This window comes from Ipomoea triloba, chromosome 3 (genome assembly GCF_003576645.1).
Source record: "Ipomoea triloba cultivar NCNSP0323 chromosome 3, ASM357664v1".
NCBI lineage: Eukaryota > Viridiplantae > Streptophyta > Magnoliopsida > Solanales > Convolvulaceae > Ipomoea > Ipomoea triloba.
Window position 1 is genome coordinate 1,241,339 of NC_044918.1, and position 23,599 is coordinate 1,264,937.

The window sequence follows — 23,599 nt, forward strand, 5'->3', positions numbered from 1 at the left end:
TCAAATAGTTCTATTCACCCAATTGATAAAATAGTTGATGCCATACTATCCGTAAGATGTTGGAAACTTTGTATGATTTTTTGTAGTACTATTGGCTATGTTACAATATAAAATCTGTCTATTTAATATCTGAGTAATTTATTTAAACATAAATGAGTCAAAATTATGGTTTAAAGAAACAAATTTGTATAAAATTTGAAACTTTTTTAAAGTGTAAAAGTTATATTATTATGCTTTTGTGTTTCTGTTTTTTTTTTTTTTCTCTAAGATAATTCCTAGCATTTTAGAATGGTCTAACTAGAAAAGTAAGAAAATCAATAATACTTTGGGATACACTAAATATGAAATGAGTATAGTGTATCATATATTTGCCCGATTACAAATTTTCACTATACTAGTTAACTTTTAATTTATCCATAGTCGCTACTCAACCAATTCAAATAGAGTTGCCCTTGTGCTAGTTAACTATATATATAGAGAGAGGGGTCATTAAAGAGTATTATACTTATAAGCTAAGATAACAAAGTTTGTACCACATTATTAATTAATTAATTATATAAGTAAAGAGTGCTCTACTCGTCAGATAATAAAGTTTAATTATACCTATAAATAATGAGTATTATATTCGTAAGGTAAGAAAGTTTGTTTGTACCACGTTAAACAAGTACATGTATAGATTAAAGAAAATATCACAGTTGTCAAGTAATAAAGTGTGTACTACGTTAATCGAGTATACATATACATATAGAGTATTATACTCGTGAGATAACAAAGTTTGCACCGGACCACATGGATAATATATATATTATACAAGTATAAATAAATACACCCTTCTACTGCTACCACTGGGTTCCATACAAAGACTGAAGCTTTATACATACATAAAAACACCACACCTCTGAACAAGCTTGGGCATTGACTAAACTCTAAAGCTTTGTAGTGGCATGAACATCCCATATAAAAGATCAGAATTTTGAGTGAGGGGAAAGAGTGTATTGTGTGCAAGATTTAGGGTTTCTTAGCTTCAAAATCTTAGCTTTTTATAGGAGGAAAAAATGGGGAGAGGTAGGGTTGAACTGAAGCGGATCGAGAACAAGATTAGCAGGCAAGTCACCTTCTCCAAGAGGAGGTCTGGGCTGTTGAAGAAAGCTCATGAGATCTCTGTGCTGTGTGATGCTGAGGTGGGTTTGATTGTCTTCTCCACCAAAGGGAAACTGTTTGAGTACTCCACTGATTCCAGGTACTATGCTGCAATAATCTTGGGTTTCATTCAAGAAAATTTAAAGTTTTTGTTTTTGGGTTTCATTGAATTTTATTGAGGTTTCCTTAGCTTGCCAAAAGATAAATACCCTTTTTAGCTTGCCATAATCATGGATTACAACCCCTTTTAGTGTAATTATAATGCCCACCACTCTGACAGTCTCTCCCATTACACAACATATAATTGCTGGTTTTTTAAGGTTCTCTTTAATTTTGAGGTTTAAGGAAACCACATCACTGCCTGATGGTGTGCTCTGGGTAAATCTTGTCTTATCGAATGGGCCGGCACATTTTCTTGTTTTGCAAGATGCTTGATCTCATGCTAGCTACTACAACACATAAAAACTTGTTTTTGTTTTGTTTTTTTTTTTTTTTCTTTTTCTTGGTTCTTAGCAGTGGCTGGTATGATTGTTTGCAGAAAACTAGCAGTTGTATAGGGAACATAAAACTTTTGTTTTTTGCATGTAATGACAACAACATTTGATGTAGGTATCATCAGATTAAAGGATCATATTCTAGAGCCTTGTGTCTATGGATTGCCTTTTTTCCATTAATATTCATGTGTGTCTCTTTTTCAGTCTGCAGCCATTACTATTCCTAGTACTATGTTGGAGAAAGTTTAGTCTGCAACATAATTAAGGGATCTGTTGTGTATTACAGAATGTAATTATACATCTTAGGTTCTCTGAATGCTTTATCCAAATCTCTTTTTTCTTTGAGAAAGGAAACAAAGAAAAAGAACTCAAACCAAATACAAACCCGAGTAAACCCGCAATCACTACTCGAGGGTGTATACAGGTTAAACCCCGCCTTTTGATTCTAGCCGGCAAAGGAAAATATAATCTTGTTTTATACTTATATACAATTGCTCTTCAACAATGGAGGTTACATATATTCCTTAGACTTCCCTGCACTCTTTTTGTGCTGCTAAGCACATAGGTTCAACACTTGTGCCTTAATTTCTTCTTCATTCAATTCACCCATGCTTTTGCATTAGGTGGCAATAGCACATAGATTATACTGCTAAAGTATTCAAAATGCCCATTTTTATACTTTAGTAAAAGATTGAGCCAATAACATTTTATCAACTTGGGTAATGATGTAACCAAGCAATCAGTCATATATATATATATATATACACACACACACACAATCATATATACTCATAGTGATGCTATCATGCTTTGCCACCAAAGCATGTTAAGGTATAGTATATGGTGAAGAATATTATTGATACAAATCAGAATAACCTTCAAACAAACCCAGAATTTGTTCATTTATTCCCCTTTGTTTTATACTGTGATAATGCAAGCTAAAACATAGGGCAAGTATAGATACCTAGTCTATATAATATATAAAGCTCCTTTATTTGTCAGGAATAATACAATCATTTGTTATTTTGCAATCATGCTTTCTAATGTTAGTCATACTTAGGTGGTGCTAATGTCATCTTTCTATTTTGGTCTTTCTAATGCATGATTAATAACATATATAAAGTTTGGACTCCAATGGTGTAACATACCAACATTCAGTATATTAAGTTTGAATTTCGTTACGTTATGTTACACATGGATAATATTCAATACAGTCAAAATATATAAATTCTTTTTTTAAGAGCAGAGGTGATCGATTGATTCATTTAAAGTGAACATTTAGTTTAATCAAGAAAGTATTTTTAAAATCATACATCATCGGTTTATTATTGAAATGAATAATTTCATCCTTCAACACGAACCATCATTTAGTGCATTGTAATTTTTGCCTAAAGCTTGTTCAACATGCATGGTAAAGTGTTGAGTTCTAACTTCAATTCCTTTGTGTTTCCAGCATGGAAAACATTCTGGACAGGTACGAGAGATACTCCTATGCAGAGCAAAGGATGACAACAAACGACTCCGAACAACAGGCAGCCTTTCTACATCCTTGGTTTTAAGCTTTATGTCTGTTAATCCTAAGACCTCCTTTGATCTTTGAATAAGTCTTCTGTGAGACTGTTTCATAGTGAAACAGACTGTCTCATTATGAGACGTATAATAATTTTTATGAGTATATAAAAAAAATATTACTGCATTTTAACTAAAAAGTATTACATGTCTTATGGTGTTACCCAGGTTTACTTTTCATCTTTTTTATTAGAAATTTCTCAAAAGTTTTCAAATGGGTTGAAGATATTGGAATCAATTAAGATTATCTTAAGATGTCTTCTCATTTTGTTCATTTTCTTGGAACTGTGCAGCAAAACTGGACTTGTCAATACCCCAAATTGGTTTCAAGGATTGAACTTCTGCAAAGGAATACGAGGTATATATATACCAGACTGGCTTCATGGTGGCAAGAAAAGCTGTCGTGTGATGATTCTTTGTTAGATCAGAACTGGTTTATATATAGACAGTGATGGTTGAATTGAATCCTCCATAAAATATATATGCAGGAATTTTCTGGGAGATGATCTGGAGCCCCTTGGTCTAAGAGAGCTTCAGAGTTTAGAGCAACAGCTGGACACGGGTCTAAAGCGAATAAGAACAAGAAAGGCAAGTACCGTCTCAGTTAGACTACACATTTATATTTTATATCATATTATGCTTGACACGTACAAACACCGTACTGATAAATTACACTACATGTTCTTATTGCCACTGGTTAATGTATGTGCAGAACCAGCTTATGCATGAGTCCATATCTGAGCTTCAGAAAAAGGTACTGTATTTGTTGCTTCTGTTGTTCATTGATCTTTCTTTGTTGTTTATTCTTATGATCACAAACATTAGTTCATGTCTATCACAACTGCAAATGAGTGTGACCAAGATTTTTGAAAAGTGGGATTGGATTCATTTTTGGCAGGAGAGAGCATTGCAGGTACAAAACAATATCTTGGCAAAGCAGGTATGGTAGAGCTATTATTCTTGCACAAACAATATGCTCGATTGTATGATACTGTGAAGACACTTGTTCTCGCAGTACAAATCAATATATCTATAAAAGAATATTGGTTTTTTTCTTTATGTTGCAGTTGGAGCAACAAAAGTTAGTCCTAAACTCAGCATCAACCTCCATGCCACCCCAGCCTTTGGTTTCACCTTTACCACTTCCCAACCTAACCATTGGGTATTCTCTCTCTCTCTCTCTCTCTATATCTCTCTTTATGCCTACTCTTAAGTAATACCCACCAACTCTCATTTACAAAGAGCATCCCCATTAGATGGTTTTTGGGTGTTTTTTGTGCAGCCAAATGTGAGGTAAACGAGAGAGAATGTTCGAGATCTTTGTAGGAGAAGCTGGTTTTTCACTTTTTTGTTCTAGACTAATGAGGATGCTCTAAGTGATAGATTGTGGGTAAGGACACATTATCGAAGCCGTAGTGTGGGAGTTACATTGGGCTCCTTGTGGGCACTAGGCACTAATCCTTCCACAGAACAGGCCGCTGAGTCACTGTGATTTACGCCCCACTATCCGAATAAAATAATGAAGGCATACCTTTACTGATAGTCGTACTTTTAATTGAGGTGAAATACAATCAAGATTATGAGCTTTGATGCAATGAGATTTATTAGAAGTATGAGGGCCTGCCAAGGGATGTTAAATCTGCAATTGTTTTCTTTGATAACAATGGTGTAGCATCGTCTGACCATATTGCAATTTCACAGCAGCATAGCTAGGGCAACAGAAGCTGCTAAAAATTCAGAGAATAGAGGTCAAGCTCTCCCTTGTTCTACCTCCCTCGTGCCGCCATGGATGCTTCGCCATCCCAACAACAAAGACTGAAAACCCGCCAGCCATGGCTCCAATCCGCCTTACATTTTAGAACGTAAGTCCTATGAAACAACAACGTTGTACTTTCTTCTTCTTCTTCTTCTTTCTTAACCATCTCAATCTCGATCTCAACCACTGAGCTATATAGAAGATCTTTTCTTGTAAGAGCTATATCCCGCCATTCCCTTCCTGGAACTCCAAGCTTGTATGAGACATTTGTACACGAAATATAATGTAGTAGCCCCCCCTTTTAAACATGAGCTTGTATCCAAATAATATCATCTTGTTAACAAAATCTGGGAATACTAACAAAAAAAATGATGTATTAGATAGAAATAACAATTGTTATCGAGATTCTTATATTTAGCAGAAATGATCAATTGTGCCATACAAGTTTTCACCTCTAAAGTACAGTGTACCGAGTGCACTTGGCATCCCCGTGTCAAATAACATTACAGTGAACAATCATATGAGAAGTAAGTATCGATTACAGTGTAAGCGTTTTAACTGTCAATGACTTCAAAGATCAAACTCATCATCGTTGTAGTTATGATCATCCCCTTTAAGCAAATGCTCCCTACAAACGAAATAGTAGAGAGATATTAAGCCACTACCATAACATTAGGTATATATTCCTTTTCTCTCTTTACCCTTTTAATTTTGTTTGGTGGGGGAGCCAGGAGTGGGAGAATCACGTTTACAGCAAAAAAGAACAAGGATTGGGAGAAAAAGCTTTCAGCTCAAAGGCCACAAGCCCACAAGTAACCATCTTCATTCATGAATGCCATGGCAGGTAAAATGCAAAATACATAAAGCATGCTTAGTAGATATCTAAAATCTGGGTAAAGGTTACAACAGATAACTTTAGGGATCTTGTTAATTAAGGAAATGCTAACATTTATTTAGAAGAAATGGAGTCTAATCTAGTGAAACAGCCAAGTAACAGTCCACGAAATGTACATAGAGATGTTACCAAAAGGCAAAGCGGAGGTGCTAAATGGCCTTAATAAATGTTGCAACTATAATAAAAGTAGATTCTGCTTCATAAAGAGGGAAAAAAAAAGTACCTCAATCTTTCACAAAGGAATGCTAGTGCATCAGAGCCTGTACAAAATGCAACATCCTCAACTTTTGAAGCATTCAACAAAGTCACGCTTTCTGCAACAACCTGAAACTCACACAACTTCAAAGAACATGGGGGCAACCCCACGTGGCCAGGTTGTTAGCTTGGTAACCACAATGTTACAAGTTCGACTCTAGTAGAAGCGGCCTATTGGCCTTATTGGTTTGAACCAATCAGCTATGGACAACTTAGACTGATTTAACTCTTTATGGTCATTTGCCGGCTAGTGTACGGGATTAACCCAACGGACGCCCTTGGGTAGTGGCTGCGGGTTTCCTCGTTACTCAAAAAAAAGCAAACAAACAAACAAAACAAAACAAAAAACTTCAAAGAACATGCATCTGTCAGTACTGCAGAATGACCCCCACCCACTTCCCAAATTCATTAGCCCTGTTTGGGAGAATATAAATTTATAACTCCTTGCAACTTTCATCATATTGTACATACAGCAGCTACAACTGGTTTAAGATATTTCTAAATATTTTTTTTTCTAGTTGGTGTAGTTCTCTACAGACTCTACTTCTCTTAAACCTCTTATTTATGCAGTGAATATGTCTTTAATGGCTGCCAAGTCAAAATTCACTCTTTTCTCCTTCTATATTTTCCAAACTTTCCCCCACCTTAAAATTCTCTTAGGAGACTCAATATGAAATAATGACCAAAGCAATCAATGAATAAAACCTCTCCAAACAAGCATGTCAATCACAAACAATTAGTTAAGAATCCCAAATAGCTTAAAAATGAGAACTTTTGAATCCCAATAATTGAATTATCAATGGGCAACTTTATGTTAAGTTAGAGAAATCGTAAAGCAATAATATATCAAAAAACAAAAAAACAAAAAAACAAAAAAAAAAAATGAAAACTGAAGGAAATGAAGGGTCGAACACTCGAACCCTAGGTAAACAGACAGCAGTATGTTCGCCGCCACAAGCAATGGCCGGCCACCGGGAATTCCTTCCGGCATCCCCATAGCTCCGGCGGTAGCTGCCTCGGGAAACACAAGCTCCACTCTCAGTCAGTCTCTTGACCGTTGCGACCGGTTTGACCTGACTGGTTAACCCTTCACGTAAATTACGCTCTTGATCGAATCACGGATGACTCACATATCACTATACATTTCTTTTATTTTTTAAATAAAAGAATAAACTATAGAAAATACAAAATTTTACGATTAACAATTATATTTTAAAAATAAAATAATAAAAATATTTATATATTAATTCCTATTAATATATATCCCTTGACATATCATTATAAACAGTTCAAATTTGTCCACACGAACTCATATAAGAAGATAGACTCATTTGATCACTAGTCTATATATATATATATTAGTTCAAATTCATTATTAATTATTAATTTCTCATAAGGTGTGAATGAGATAATATAAATCATTTCTCGGTCTCAAGTTTGAACCTTAGAGCATCCTCAAGACCTCAACAACTTACACTTTTTCGTGATTTTTGTCAAGTCATGTGGGTGGAGGAAGAAAAATTTTTTTCCAACTTTTTCATAGATCCCACAAAAAATTAAATTACTGCATTCTACATTTAATTTCTCAAAGCATTTAAAAATAGAATCATGCTATACACTCTAACATTTACCACTCACAAACAGAGGGGAGTTACGATTTATGAGTAACACTCTTACATTTACCACTCACAAACAGGGGAACACAAACAGAGGGGAGTTACGATTTATGAGTAACACTCTTACATTTACCACTCACAAACAGGGGAATTACGATTTATGAGTAACAATAGTAGGGGCACTTGGGATTTTTCATAAAAGTAATACATACATAATACCCAACACATAAACTAGGTCATCTCAAATATGGGCTACTTTCCAATATCTGCAAAGTGCTAATTTTTATGTCTCTGTCAAAGTAAGATAAAGCTGGGTGCACAAAGGGGCAAAATCTTTACTCTACCCCCACACCCCAAACTCAGAACAGACACTTCAAATGACAAGAAAGAGGAATGCAATCCATTAAAAATTACAAGGAAAAAACACAATGAAGAAAATGTGCTCAAATAGAGTTACACCGAACAATTATTTTTATGTACTGTGCTTGCCCACAAGGCGCCATTTTCCTGTTTTGATATCACAGCGACTCCCCGTCGTTTTTGTTCCTAGTTATTGTCCTTATAAGTTGCTGCCTTCGTCCACGACCGAATGCTTTTGAGCGAAAAGATCAAGTCGTCTCATCGAATGCCATCAGCTATAAAAAAGCAAACGCAAAAAGCTATGGTAAGAATGTAGTCACTACTGCTACCGGTTTTCCATCACGATTCAGCAGTTCTAGCATCAATTGCTTTAACACACTAATCACATGATAAACTAGTATTTTTAGTTTAACGGGATGGGCAATAAACAAGTGGAGCGACCTTAGTAAGCTCATAACGGCTCATGACATGGAGTTTTAAGGCATATCTGAGCCAAGAAACAAGTAACCTAAAACAATTAGTTGTCAGTACGTACTAGGTGAAATTACCAGAAAGAACATGAATTTTCATTTTCACAAATGCCGCGTACAAGGGGAAAAACGTGGATGATGTTTGGTAATCAATCAGAGAAGTAGAAATATAGATCTGTAAGATGAAGGAGGTTTTGAAGTATAAACTCAGAAAATGTGGATTGCAGTTGCACATATCTAGTTTATCTTATCATCAAATATAATATTAAAAAAATAAAAAAATAAAAGCAGCTCTCACAAAAACATAGCAAATTACCTTGCCACAAACTGGGCAGTTATCACTTCTCTCCATCCACTCGTATATGCAGCCAAGGTGGAAATGATGAGAGCATTTTGTCATTATTTTTGGGTTTTCTTCGGTATATTCTGCGAAGAAAAGATGATTCCATGTGTGAGAACAGCTGAACAAGTACCCCAAAAAATTCCTTCTTCAACTGAAACTCAACTGTAAATATTGCAGTGACATAAACTCAAATATAAACCTGATGAAAGACTTACAAACTGACAGTACAATAGGACGAAAAAACTTAACAGAAAAGGTGAAGGGAGCGAACTGGAAAATGCACAGAAAAACTGCAGTACTGTACCTTCAAGACACGTTGGGCAAACGTCTTCATCTTCCGAAGAAGAATAAACATGAGGAAATCCAGAAGTAGTTTTAGCTGTTGACAGCTTCAATGAAGATTTAGAATTGTACTCTTTTGATTCTTCTTCACAAGACTTGTCCCATTTGTTTCCTGTACTCAAAGATTCTGAATCATCATCAGTATCACTTCTCCGTAAAGGTTCAGTCTCCTCGTGTGAGTGACTTGATCCTTTTTCCCTTCTCGAGACTAATCCATCTCGCTGTAAGCGGAAATATCTAGGGTCAGCATCATAAGGTAGTGGCCTCGGAGGAGAACGGTATATGTCTGATAGAGAGGTATCAAGAGATGCAGTAGAACTCAACGACGTTGTCCCTTGAGTTGATGAAGGGATGGCGTGTTGCTCTCCTCTACGAAATAATGATGAATACTGCAATTGCAGCAAGAGGAAATTTTCAGTCAATATAACAAAGAAATTTAACCGAGCAATAGAATGATTAACTTAAACACTAGTATCATATTACGTGGAATCAATGAGCTAATATGCAGAATGGAATTTAGAAGCCTGAAACAGAAGTGTGTACAATTTTGAGTTTACACATGCAAAGGCCAGTATTGTGCCAGTCCCGGCCAAATTGGAAATTAAACGCATGTGGAAAAAAAATACTTTGTATTTCACGTGCAATGTATTGGACTTGGCTCTTCATGCTGTCTATGTATGATGTATCACCCAAAAATAAATAAAGTTCTATAAGCTAATTGCTAAGATCTTTCCCTTCTTCAATACCGTTCTGTTTCTACCAAGGGCATTGGATAATTTATCGTGTTCCAAAATACATGAACTCTAGAAGCCCAAGCTTCTATATTGTCCGTGCATAATCAGAGTCTCTTCAGTTTCTATAACAAGATATTCCGTCCTAGTGGATTAGTAAAGCGAAAGCTGTCCAAGGATTGCTAAATTGCCATATTACTGGCCAGATAGCATAACAACGGTGATACCATGATAGCTCATTTTATAAAGAACTGTGAAGACTCTATTAAGATCATGGAATCAAATTAATGTTAAACAAAATTTCACATTAACCTATTCTGCTTCAAACTACAATATAGTTACCTCTTAACTTTATACTACGGAGTATCAAATAAGACACATTAAACTCTAATCTACAAAACGGTTTAATCATATGATGCTTGAATAGTTAAATACTCAAATGGAAGGTAAAACGTAATCAATCAATACCACATGCAAGAAGTTCTGAACGAAACACCGCAGGCATATACAGTTTCTATATATCGAGCTGTTTGGGCTAGCAAAATTGTCGAACTCATCTTGCAAACAGCAACAAACAGCGCCCATGATACTCTGTATATAATCAACCTCAATCCCTTAGATCACTATTTCCAGTATCATTGACAATCACAATTGACCAGACGCCAAGGCGGTGTTACTTTAAGAGAGCGTGTTGAATAGAAATCAGTGATAACTAAAGGAAACCGAGAGAGGACCCTAAGCTCGCAGAAGCAGTGGCAATGCGAACCAGCACCCTCTCTCTGTTGATAACATCTGCAAAAGCTCTTTCTTCTTGGGGTCTCAAGGAAGTAATGTATTCTATCACCTGCAAATTTTGAAGAATTATGCCCTCAGAAACAAAATGCACCCAAAATTGAAGAGTTCTACTGTAACAACATACAAAAACATGAAAAAAAACATTCATGAATTTATAACAGAACAGTCCGGAGCATAATAATATCATGAATACAGAGAGAATTTCTAAAGACTGAATGAAGTAAGGAATTTCTGATAATTCCACTGGTCCAAGGAAATAGATTCTTTAGAGATCAAAACTAAGACCGATCAACCAAACATAATCATCAGATAATCACAAGTCATAACAAACATACAAAACATCCGAGATTATCCGGATAAGGTCAATACCCAGAAGGAAAACAACAAGAAAAATCAAAACTTTACCCAGAAAACCCGCTCCAACAATTAAATTGGGAAAACCCATACCAGATAACAAGATTAATCACTGATTAACACTCGTAAAAGAGCAAAATCAAACTAAAATTATGCACAATTACGAAAAAAATTAAGATAAAAGTACCAGCTTGAGTAATTGGAGGGAAAGAGAAGTAGATAGGACACTAATTCTGGTGGTTGGGAAAGACAAAGACCTAGAAATCGGAGGTCCGATGATTCTAGTCTCGTTTCATATGGAATTATTTCGTAATATTATATGTGGGCCAAAAGTCTATTTTGCTTTACGCGCAATCGCGCATGAATTATAATTTTATTTCTGTATTAATCAATCATTATTCATTTTTTAATATAATACTCCAAAAAAAAAAAATTAATTCCATTTTTGCATGTCGGGAATCATTAAATATTACTTCGTACAATTGAACCAGGAATAATTATGTTTAGGTGTCCCTTTAATCCTTCCTTTGTTTTTAGCTTATTCCATATGTTGACGTAATTACTTAATAAATAATTTTGCTCATATGCAATAATAGCTACCAAATCATATAGGAGAAGGGAGAGATAAATTGTATTAAGAAAACCGAAGACCTTGTGTGACGAGTTTAACTAAAAATATGTTGACAATAATTAAACTTATGACCTTTTTTTTTGAGTACTACTAACTCTATTATAATGTAATATCGGTTCATAATTACTTTCTGAATCACAAAGACTGAGACTCGAACATACCCCTTCCATATGAGGTGCAACCGGGTGCCACTAGACCACAAAGTCACTGGCATTAAACTTATGACCTTAGGCTAACACTATCCCTTAAATACCCTCTCACTTTCAAAAGCGAGTCATACCTTCACATCATCATATTTGCAATTACTTTACTGTTTTTTTACCATTATTTTGCAAGCCACATCCTTTAATTTCAGGGATAGAATTAGACTTATGATACAAAATCATGCTCTGATCTACTCGCTCAATCACTCCTTCCAGAGAATATAAATTTTTTTTTTATTTTTTTTTTATTTTTTTTAAATCATGATATCACCAACTCTTTCCCACGTGCCCCAAATTGTGTATTCTCTCAAGGTCTTTTGATAAATTAAAAATTTAAAAAAAAAAAAAAAAAAAAAAANGTATATGCAGCCAAGGTGGAAATGATGAGAGCATTTTGTCATTATTTTTGGGTTTTCTTCGGTATATTCTGCGAAGAAAAGATGATTCCATGTGTGAGAACAGCTGAACAAGTACCCCAAAAAATTCCTTCTTCAACTGAAACTCAACTGTAAATATTGCAGTGACATAAACTCAAATATAAACCTGATGAAAGACTTACAAACTGACAGTACAATAGGACGAAAAAACTTAACAGAAAAGGTGAAGGGAGCGAACTGGAAAATGCACAGAAAAACTGCAGTACTGTACCTTCAAGACACGTTGGGCAAACGTCTTCATCTTCCGAAGAAGAATAAACATGAGGAAATCCAGAAGTAGTTTTAGCTGTTGACAGCTTCAATGAAGATTTAGAATTGTACTCTTTTGATTCTTCTTCACAAGACTTGTCCCATTTGTTTCCTGTACTCAAAGATTCTGAATCATCATCAGTATCACTTCTCCGTAAAGGTTCAGTCTCCTCGTGTGAGTGACTTGATCCTTTTTCCCTTCTCGAGACTAATCCATCTCGCTGTAAGCGGAAATATCTAGGGTCAGCATCATAAGGTAGTGGCCTCGGAGGAGAACGGTATATGTCTGATAGAGAGGTATCAAGAGATGCAGTAGAACTCAACGACGTTGTCCCTTGAGTTGATGAAGGGATGGCGTGTTGCTCTCCTCTACGAAATAATGATGAATACTGCAATTGCAGCAAGAGGAAATTTTCAGTCAATATAACAAAGAAATTTAACCGAGCAATAGAATGATTAACTTAAACACTAGTATCATATTACGTGGAATCAATGAGCTAATATGCAGAATGGAATTTAGAAGCCTGAAACAGAAGTGTGTACAATTTTGAGTTTACACATGCAAAGGCCAGTATTGTGCCAGTCCCGGCCAAATTGGAAATTAAACGCATGTGGAAAAAAAATACTTTGTATTTCACGTGCAATGTATTGGACTTGGCTCTTCATGCTGTCTATGTATGATGTATCACCCAAAAATAAATAAAGTTCTATAAGCTAATTGCTAAGATCTTTCCCTTCTTCAATACCGTTCTGTTTCTACCAAGGGCATTGGATAATTTATCGTGTTCCAAAATACATGAACTCTAGAAGCCCAAGCTTCTATATTGTCCGTGCATAATCAGAGTCTCTTCAGTTTCTATAACAAGATATTCCGTCCTAGTGGATTAGTAAAGCGAAAGCTGTCCAAGGATTGCTAAATTGCCATATTACTGGCCAGATAGCATAACAACGGTGATACCATGATAGCTCATTTTATAAAGAACTGTGAAGACTCTATTAAGATCATGGAATCAAATTAATGTTAAACAAAATTTCACATTAACCTATTCTGCTTCAAACTACAATATAGTTACCTCTTAACTTTATACTACGGAGTATCAAATAAGACACATTAAACTCTAATCTACAAAACGGTTTAATCATATGATGCTTGAATAGTTAAATACTCAAATGGAAGGTAAAACGTAATCAATCAATACCACATGCAAGAAGTTCTGAACGAAACACCGCAGGCATATACAGTTTCTATATATCGAGCTGTTTGGGCTAGCAAAATTGTCGAACTCATCTTGCAAACAGCAACAAACAGCGCCCATGATACTCTGTATATAATCAACCTCAATCCCTTAGATCACTATTTCCAGTATCATTGACAATCACAATTGACCAGACGCCAAGGCGGTGTTACTTTAAGAGAGCGTGTTGAATAGAAATCAGTGATAACTAAAGGAAACCGAGAGAGGACCCTAAGCTCGCAGAAGCAGTGGCAATGCGAACCAGCACCCTCTCTCTGTTGATAACATCTGCAAAAGCTCTTTCTTCTTGGGGTCTCAAGGAAGTAATGTATTCTATCACCTGCAAATTTTGAAGAATTATGCCCTCAGAAACAAAATGCACCCAAAATTGAAGAGTTCTACTGTAACAACATACAAAAACATGAAAAAAAACATTCATGAATTTATAACAGAACAGTCCGGAGCATAATAATATCATGAATACAGAGAGAATTTCTAAAGACTGAATGAAGTAAGGAATTTCTGATAATTCCACTGGTCCAAGGAAATAGATTCTTTAGAGATCAAAACTAAGACCGATCAACCAAACATAATCATCAGATAATCACAAGTCATAACAAACATACAAAACATCCGAGATTATCCGGATAAGGTCAATACCCAGAAGGAAAACAACAAGAAAAATCAAAACTTTACCCAGAAAACCCGCTCCAACAATTAAATTGGGAAAACCCATACCAGATAACAAGATTAATCACTGATTAACACTCGTAAAAGAGCAAAATCAAACTAAAATTATGCACAATTACGAAAAAAATTAAGATAAAAGTACCAGCTTGAGTAATTGGAGGGAAAGAGAAGTAGATAGGACACTAATTCTGGTGGTTGGGAAAGACAAAGACCTAGAAATCGGAGGTCCGATGATTCTAGTCTCGTTTCATATGGAATTATTTCGTAATATTATATGTGGGCCAAAAGTCTATTTTGCTTTACGCGCAATCGCGCATGAATTATAATTTTATTTCTGTATTAATCAATCATTATTCATTTTTTAATATAATACTCCAAAAAAAAAAAATTAATTCCATTTTTGCATGTCGGGAATCATTAAATATTACTTCGTACAATTGAACCAGGAATAATTATGTTTAGGTGTCCCTTTAATCCTTCCTTTGTTTTTAGCTTATTCCATATGTTGACGTAATTACTTAATAAATAATTTTGCTCATATGCAATAATAGCTACCAAATCATATAGGAGAAGGGAGAGATAAATTGTATTAAGAAAACCGAAGACCTTGTGTGACGAGTTTAACTAAAAATATGTTGACAATAATTAAACTTATGACCTTTTTTTTTGAGTACTACTAACTCTATTATAATGTAATATCGGTTCATAATTACTTTCTGAATCACAAAGACTGAGACTCGAACATACCCCTTCCATATGAGGTGCAACCGGGTGCCACTAGACCACAAAGTCACTGGCATTAAACTTATGACCTTAGGCTAACACTATCCCTTAAATACCCTCTCACTTTCAAAAGCGAGTCATACCTTCACATCATCATATTTGCAATTACTTTACTGTTTTTTTACCATTATTTTGCAAGCCACATCCTTTAATTTCAGGGATAGAATTAGACTTATGATACAAAATCATGCTCTGATCTACTCGCTCAATCACTCCTTCCAGAGAATATAAATTTTTTTTTTATTTTTTTTTTATTTTTTTTAAATCATGATATCACCAACTCTTTCCCACGTGCCCCAAATTGTGTATTCTCTCAAGGTCTTTTGATAAATTAAAAATTTAAAAAAAAAAAAAAAAAAAAAAAGAAAGAGAGAGAGATTCTATACATCCTCTAAAATTCACCCTTAAAAAAAGTTGTTATTGCCAAGACCTATGTTCGATAATTATATTTATTTTATACATACTTCACCTAAAAATCTCATTGTCGCTCTCTCTCATTTATATTTCTCAAGAAAATTAAAATATTACCATAACCAGTGAATTAAATTGGAATGAACATTCTTTTTTTATTCAACATGTATTAAAATAATTACTGTTATTTAAACAAACCTTGTTTAGAATAATTAAATAAAAAATCGTTAGTAAAATAATAAAATAAAAATTAGTTTAAAGAAGAAGAAGAAGCTATCCATATTTAATTTATCGTATTATGCATCTTCTTAATTTCTTTATTTAAAAAAATTGAATAACAAGAAAAATTCGTTATCACTATTTAGTGGTGTGTATTAAATAAATTTTATTTTATGTATTAGAAAGGTATTATGCGACGACTCCATGAGGGTGTTATTGTGACTTATCTTAAAGCGTAGCTTGGGACGTCATTTTGTACGTCATCTTATAAGTAGTAGGTAGCGGTACAACGTTTACTTGGTCTTCGCACAATATATTAATTATTCATGCAGACAGGCAGTTGTGAATACGGTTCTACTTTCATTGTTTAATAATAATTATAATAATAATAATTAATAATAAAGTGTTAATATTTTATTAGTTAATAATGGACTAATGTTCATATATTATTATGTTTAAAAAAATATATATTTCAGAAGATTCTTTTGCAAACCTTTATATATGCAAATTAAATTATAATAACATGACACATATATCTTGTATGTTCATCTGTACATCAAAGTATGAATATTATATTTTTTTTGTAAATATTTTATATTTAATTTATAAAATGTTATCATGTTTGGTTAATCGACTTTTTTAACTCCAAAATGCTACAATTCAAAAAGCTATTCAAAACAGTACAACTTTTTTAATTAACTTTTCGAGAAAAGAATTATACCAAACAACTATCAGGTAACGGTCATTTACTAAACATGGTTATCTTTTTATTGATCTTACATTAAAGAGCGTACATAACATAGAAAGGTAACTCTCATCACCTGTCGAAAAACTTAAAAGATGAAAATTTATTACTTGTCCAATTTAGGCCAGGCACAATATAGTGCATTAGCCTTAGATGACCAAAGAGACCTCTTGATCTTTACCCATATATTCATATCCCATACATAAAACCAGCTTTATGGAACTTGTCAACCGTTAGATCATCAATCCGGCGGATCGTCTCCGGCGAGAGAAAGTTCGCATAGTCCCCAACTTCACCCTTCCTAAAAAACGAATTATTAGGCAATCCAAGCCAGGTGAACATGTCGCCGGACTTGTTCACCGCCGCATTGCTCAGCTCTCCGAAGCTGCACCGCCGCACAATCTCCTCCGCCGCCTCTTCCCCGACCGGACACCCTAAAAACTCCGCCAACCGCTTCACATGCGCGATGGGGTCCCCCTTCAGCTCCTCGTACGTCACAAAGAACACTTTCTGGGGATTCTCTAAGCTCTCCTTTCTGTACCCCAACACGTGCTCGTAGTACGGCCCGTAAGGCACAACGCCCTTGCAGAACTGATCCGCCGCTTCCTCCACCGTCCACGGCGCTTCCTCGAACGTCTTCGACTTCTTCACGTAATGGAACAGCGAAATCACCGTGTCCTTCGGGTTCCTCGTCACGTACACCACCTTGTGTTATGAAATTGATTAGACTCTGATACAATGCGTAATATCTGTTCATAATTACTTTTTTAACTTACTGAAACACAAAGAGTGAATATCGCCTCTACTAAGATTCGAATCCATGAGATTGCAACTAGGTTACCAGAACAACTAAATAAATATAAATAATGTGACAACATATATGCTTAACACACCTTACAGTCCGAGGAGTTTAAGTTGCCCGACAAAACCTGGTACGGGATGTGCGTGTTAAAGATTCGGGTACCGCCGGTTTCGTCTGACGGGGCGGCGGGGCCCGCCGGGTTGGTTGCGAAAACCAGCAACTCGAGCGAGGGGACGAGCAAATGGGGGTGGTTGTGGTTCAAGGAGTCGAGGGAAGAAGAATGGGTGATGGAATAGAGGAGGGATTTGAGCCACGTGGTGCCGGTTTTAGGGAACGAAGCCAGGATGACATCACGCGACTGAGGTTTAAAGCTGTCGACAACTTTCAAGGTTCGTCTGAGGTTGTCGGAGCCAGGGAACCAGAAGCCGTTGAAATGGGCTTGCTGCGATGGCTGCCACCAGAAAGGGACTGGCGGAGAAGAAAGAGGAGAAGAAGAAGAAGAAATGTTGGCGGAATGCTGAGAGAACTCCATGAGTTTTCAGTAGTGCTTAAGCTTAATTAGCTTGGAATGAAATGGCGAATGCATTATATATATTTTCCATTTTCTCACGTTAAATAATAAAATATTGCACCAGCAATAATTATACCATAAACTTGAGTCCACCTTGCAATCACAATTTACATATTATATATTTTGTGACATTCAATAAGCAAATTGTACTGTGACATTTAGTTATAAACATTCACTATTTAAATTGTATATTTTGGACTCGAATTTACCTTGTAATGTGAACTCGGATCCACAAATTAATTTGTCCTAGTCAAGTTACCGGACCATGGGTGTGTGATAATGTGACTTAATTAATACTGCCATTTTAAAACAATGTTATGTCACCCTTTGAAATTTTACTCCATATCATATTATTAGTCTCAACGTATAAAATTTCAGTGTAATATAATTAAGAGAACTTATAATTCAACCAAAACAATCTAATGATGCGGTAAAAGGACCACACCAATACTCAATCGCATAATATATCTATATATTACATGTAGCGTATATCTTTTGGATATCTGTCTACTGATCTGCATTACCAAATACCAATAAACAAAGCAATTCACGGGGAAGTTGCATTGGGCAGTGTTTTGATTTAAATTAAATGCTAATATAATGCAACTGATGGATACACTGACATATGTCTGTGTGCACGCGTATATAATCGTTACGAACCACTCTTAACCTGTGAACTATTGAAAAATTGCATCGCAACGAACTAAAATATATAGATGGTGATAGTTTTGGCCTTGTTTGACAATTTGTGGTTAGCGGTAGTGAATTGTATTAACAAATAGCGGATTGTGTTAGCGGATTTGACCAGCGAATTGAATCAACGGTTTCTAAACAACATATTTGATAAAATTAACTGTTTAGATGTAAAATGACATAAAAGGACATGCATATTATTATATTATTATTAATTTATTATTATTACCAGTTTTTGAGTACTACTGGTAATTATCGGTATTTTGGAATTTTGATGGGCTGATTGGAATGGATTTATTTCCCTTGGGCTTGAATTTATGGAGGATGACTTGAGTGTGGATCCTTTGGCCTGCATCTCTTTGGTGTGGATGATGGTTAAGTACTCATACTTCCCAATGTGCATTTGTTATGCCATGGACTCGAGTCTACCTTGTAAGGTGAATCAGAGTCTATATTCACAAATTTAGAACTTTATGTTCATAATTTTAGAATTTTATACTCATAATTTCATAACTTTATATTCACAATTCCATAACTCTATATTCAACCGTGTAACACAATTTTTTTAATCTATATAACAAATTTGTGAATATAGAGTTCAAAAATTGTGAATATTGAGTAATGTAAATTTGTATATTGAGATCTAAAATTATGAACATGAATCCGGGTCTACATTGTAAGGTGGACCCGGGTCCATATCCATAAATCTTAAGAGATAATTGCATTTGGCCATGTTTGTTGAGCCAGTAAGTTACCGTAATTATATCATCTCACATTTTCTGTCAAGCTGGAGCGTAGAGGACCCTTAGATTGAAAAAGTATATAAGATATACTATCTGTAAAGAATCATAAGTATTTAAAAATAATTTAGCGGCACAATACATAAATTAAATAAACACAATTTTTATGTTAAATTTTTGAACAATGACCGTATATTTGGGTACGTAAATCAATCTAAGCCCAACATAATTTATGAATCAATTTGACACGTACGTGTTGAGAGATAACGTCAAATACAAAGCGATGAAGCGGCGGCCCTACTCCTACAAACACCCGTGATGAGAGATAACGTTGCCGGGGACAAAACTATCACTTTCTGCGCCACCCGCCCTTCAAATCAGCGACTTCATATCATTCAGTTTTGTCATCTCTTTTTTACCTTTAATACTCCCTACGTAATTGATTACTCCCCGCATCTTAACCCTGCTACCATTATACCATAATCCATTTCTTGATTTTATTGGCATCGGTCTAATTAATATAATATAAACTCAAACAACATTAATATATAGCACCACGTTGATATATCAAACGAATCTGATAGATCTTACTTAGGACAAATAATTCTTTATTGAATTGCATGCAGCTTCTGGGATATGATGGGTACGTGTACGTATACATGCATTCTGGGTTCATCATCACCAGTTTCACATGACTGGCAGAAACAGATCAGATCGAAGTTGATCGTTGAACATGGGATTATAATGTGCGGTGGTCGAGAGTAAATTCATTGAATTGATAAGATAAGCATCAAAAAACATTAACCATATATCTCCATGCAACGTACGTAACGCACTACTCAGCAACTTTGTTTGTTGTTGCTGCTATATATGTGCAGTGTATGGCTCTGGTCTCCACCACCATATATATATATATATGTCATGTTTGATAACATAGTTAAAGTTAATTTAGACTCATTTAGTCCCTATTAGATGTTTGGCTTGATTGAACAGTCCATATAAACACTTGATTAATTAACTTTTTATAACATATTATTGTTCTAAAACACTAAAGTTCAAAAAGTTGTTCAAAACAGTTTGAGAAAGTTATTTTGCATATAATCAGCTATCAATTAACAGTTAATTTACCAAACATCACCCTTACATTATTGCGACCCTGGGTTTGCCCAAAGGTATCCTAGCCGCCAGAAGACTAACCCTCGTCCTAACGGCCAGCACACTAAGTGATAGGGGATTGGCCAAATGGGATTCCCAACTTCATGCTTAACGGACAAGGTGCTGAACCACCACGTCAATTTATAATTTAGTTATTACTAAGTTAATAATTTTATCAATTTGACTAGGGATGCCCGAATTTGGACATTCATACATGTGGCTACTATATGCATCTCGTGAACCAACTGGGACCCAACTACGTATTTCTCATTCCCTACCTACCATTACAAACAAACTCCTACAATTAAAAAGATCAGAACCTTCCAACTATGCACAATCATAATATATTCCTGTGTTTTATTTCCTTTTCTGTGCCTCCTTTTCTTTAATTTTCATTGTTGTTTTCTGTATATGCAATTCACTGGTCTCTGCATGACCGGATAAACACTGGTTCATTGCTCTATAAATCTGTGGTTGAATCCATATATATGCAGATTCATATATAAGGATTGATCTTAGTCATCAAATATTACAATGATTTCCATTTCCAGAGTGTTTTGCCTGTGGGTTGTGTTCTTTCTTGGTTCAATCTTATCGTATGGTGTTTCAGAAGCAAGACATCATCGTCCTTCTGCAGTTGTTGTTGGCACTGTCTTCTGCCATACCTGCTTCCGCCAGAGTTTCTCCGATGCTAACCGCTTCATTTCAGGTTCATTTCACACTTTCAGTTAATATATATCAACCCAGTTTTGTTTCTTGAGAATCAGTAGAATCTGGGATAAATTCAGCCAAGTTAGTGAAACTGTTGATTTAGTAATCTAATTGTCATTGTACAAGGTTATAAGTTTAACTTCTAACTGTCTATTGATCTTCTTTGTTGAGTAGTTAAATTGGTCATTCTGTTAATTTTTTTTTGAAAGGTCATTATGTTAATTTGATAACTATAAAATTATAAGTTTTACTCTAAATTAAAAGAACCATAAGTTTTACTCTAAATTAAAAGAACCCTACCCAAGATTAATTGACACACTTTTAAGTAGTGATTGAGGTTTCCCTCCTTAAATTGCTCAATCCCTTTTTGTCTCCGTTGTTGTTATTTTCAGGTGCGGTTGTTGCGGTTGAATGTGGAGGAGAAGGGCGGCAGAGTTTTCGCTCGGAAGTGAAAACGGATGGTCGGGGAGAATTTAAGGTGAATCTTCCGTTTTCTGTTGCTAGGGGTGTGAAGAAAATCAGGGGATGTTCTGTTGAGGTGATTAGCAGCGGCGAGCCGTCATGTGCGGTGGCGTCCGCGGCGGCGGCTACGTCGTCTATACGCTTTAAGGAAATGAAGGAAGGGAGTCTTGTTTTCTCGGCGGGGGTTTTCACTTTCAGGCCTCTTAAACAGCCGGAGGAGCTCTGTAACCAGAAAACTGAAAAATTGCCGCAGATTCTAGACCCGCCGGCGTCAATTCTGCCGCCGATTCCGGGCGTTCCTGGTGTGCCACAGCTGCCGGTCCCGCCGCTTGGTCCCGGAATCCCGTTGGTTCCGCCGGTATCAAATCTACCGGTTACTCCCATTCCGGTGATCCCGCCGATTGGTCCCGGGATAATCCCGTTGATCCCTCCCGCGGCGCCCCGGAAAGTGAAAGAACAGCAAGTAGTAGAACCTAGTATTTTCCCGCCATTTGGCATTTTGCCGCCAAATCCATTACTCCCGCCGCCGTCTTTACTTCCTCCCAACCCGTTTTTCCCGCCGCCGTCCATAATCCCTCCGGTCATCCCTTCCCCGCCGCCGTCCATCTTCCCGCCGCTCTTCCCTTCCCCGCCGCCTTCAATATTCCCGCCGATTCTCCCATCGCCTCCCTCGCCGCCGCCTTCAATATTCCCGCCGCTTTTCCCGTCGCCGCCCTCTCCGCCGCCTTCAATATTCCCTCCATTATTCCCACGCCCAATCTTTCCACCCATTCCAGGCCTCACTCCCTCTCCTCCCCCTCCGCCGCCGCCGTCTCCGTTCTTCCCATTCCCTCTCCCTCCGTTCCCATTCCAACCCTCGCCGGGCACTCCCCCTCCGGAATTCATATCTTCTGCTCAGAAGAATCCATAGTTTTTAGTACAAACACTTCTTGCTACAGTACTTACATACATAATACTCCGTATTATACTATTATATTACTGTTCTTTTGTCATTTGTTTAAGGAGTCTCTGTTTTGTAATTATACGATGGTATTGCCTTGTCTGTTACACGTAATATTAATGTTGTTGGAATAAAGCTAAAACTTTGTAGGAAAATGCATTAATACAGATATACTTTTGTCCTTTCTCTTGCAAAATTCACTCCCGTGACTAGAAAGAAAAAAAAATTGAGAGTGATATAGTAAGAATGTTACCAACCATTAGTAAAAGGTTAGAGTGATAACAAATAATGGTACATGATTGACTTAGACTCAATACCAATCAAGGTTTAATTAACTACATGATTGATCTATGCACCTCATTTACTTTGGGCAAATTATTGTGTAGAACACGATCCAAAACAATGCCGTTAAATTTTATGAGTTAAATAATATATTTTATGCGTTAGAATAATGAAACTTCTAAAGTAATATTATATATATTATGAGTTATAAAAATGTACATTACAGCGGATCACGAGAAAAATTTACGTAAAATAGCATCATGTTTGGACTGTGAAGTTGTGTGGATCACAATCCACGGATAACTGAGGTTTACTTTGTGTGTGGGCTTTGTTTTTTATTGTTGTCATTACTTGGGCCACATTTTCTCTCTTTTGAATTGTGGGTCCCTCTGGATTATAAATCTACTATCACATTTGGGCCACAAAATGAACATCATAAAGCTGGGTTGTACATAATGTAAAGAAAACGAGAACACTGATTCTCAATTGATGGTGAATGATTATAGAACTTGTTAGAGTA

At 35.9% G+C, this 23,599-nt stretch overlaps 5 protein-coding genes and 1 long non-coding RNA gene across 7 annotated transcripts; 2 read left to right on the top strand and 4 right to left on the bottom strand.

Moving 5' to 3' along the window:
- The first annotated feature begins 951 nt into the window (after nucleotides 1-951).
- On the top strand, nucleotides 952-5,267 carry LOC116012379 (truncated transcription factor CAULIFLOWER A-like). Of its 2 annotated transcripts, none has more exons than XM_031251902.1 (8): nucleotides 952-1,240; nucleotides 3,088-3,166; nucleotides 3,497-3,561; nucleotides 3,692-3,791; nucleotides 3,916-3,957; nucleotides 4,102-4,143; nucleotides 4,271-4,365; nucleotides 4,905-5,267. In XM_031251902.1, exons 1-8 carry the CDS (start codon nucleotides 1,056-1,058, stop codon nucleotides 5,020-5,022), a joined length of 726 nt encoding a protein of 241 aa, XP_031107762.1. In that variant the 5' UTR covers nucleotides 952-1,055; the 3' UTR covers nucleotides 5,023-5,267. The 2 variants fall into 2 exon arrangements, with proteins under 2 accessions (XP_031107762.1, XP_031107763.1); XM_031251903.1 differs by having other exon boundaries at nucleotides 4,908-5,267.
- LOC116012380 lies at nucleotides 5,187-7,194 on the bottom strand. The gene is made up of 3 exons (XR_004097140.1): nucleotides 6,078-7,194; nucleotides 5,412-5,587; nucleotides 5,187-5,315 (listed from the first exon to the last, which is right to left on the bottom strand). It is a non-coding gene; the product is annotated as an uncharacterized LOC116012380 (long non-coding RNA).
- A 659-nt stretch (nucleotides 7,195-7,853) lies between these two features.
- LOC116014077 (E3 ubiquitin-protein ligase At3g02290-like) lies at nucleotides 7,854-11,447 on the bottom strand. The gene is made up of 5 exons (XM_031254065.1): nucleotides 11,308-11,447; nucleotides 10,440-10,815; nucleotides 9,203-9,629; nucleotides 8,872-8,981; nucleotides 7,854-8,360 (listed from the first exon to the last, which is right to left on the bottom strand). Exons 2-5 carry the CDS (start codon nucleotides 10,554-10,556, stop codon nucleotides 8,334-8,336), a joined length of 681 nt encoding a protein of 226 aa, XP_031109925.1. The 5' UTR covers nucleotides 10,557-10,815; nucleotides 11,308-11,447; the 3' UTR covers nucleotides 7,854-8,333.
- On the bottom strand, nucleotides 10,684-14,848 carry LOC116012058 (E3 ubiquitin-protein ligase At3g02290-like). Its single transcript, XM_031251528.1, has 5 exons — nucleotides 14,708-14,848; nucleotides 13,840-14,215; nucleotides 12,603-13,029; nucleotides 12,230-12,381; nucleotides 10,684-10,815 (listed from the first exon to the last, which is right to left on the bottom strand). The coding sequence occupies exons 2-5, from the start codon at nucleotides 13,954-13,956 to the stop codon at nucleotides 10,684-10,686; spliced, it is 828 nt and encodes a 275-aa protein (XP_031107388.1). The 5' UTR covers nucleotides 13,957-14,215; nucleotides 14,708-14,848.
- Nucleotides 14,849-16,912: 2,064 nt separating this feature from the next.
- LOC116012068 (cytosolic sulfotransferase 5-like) lies at nucleotides 16,913-18,057 on the bottom strand. Its single transcript, XM_031251537.1, has 2 exons — nucleotides 17,617-18,057; nucleotides 16,913-17,428 (listed from the first exon to the last, which is right to left on the bottom strand). The coding sequence occupies exons 1-2, from the start codon at nucleotides 18,055-18,057 to the stop codon at nucleotides 16,913-16,915; spliced, it is 957 nt and encodes a 318-aa protein (XP_031107397.1).
- Nucleotides 18,058-21,023: 2,966 nt separating this feature from the next.
- LOC116011691 (vegetative cell wall protein gp1-like) lies at nucleotides 21,024-22,906 on the top strand. Its single transcript, XM_031251092.1, has 2 exons — nucleotides 21,024-21,393; nucleotides 21,788-22,906. Exons 1-2 carry the CDS (start codon nucleotides 21,219-21,221, stop codon nucleotides 22,765-22,767), a joined length of 1,155 nt encoding a protein of 384 aa, XP_031106952.1. The 5' UTR covers nucleotides 21,024-21,218; the 3' UTR covers nucleotides 22,768-22,906.
- The last annotated feature ends 693 nt before the right edge of the window (nucleotides 22,907-23,599 follow it).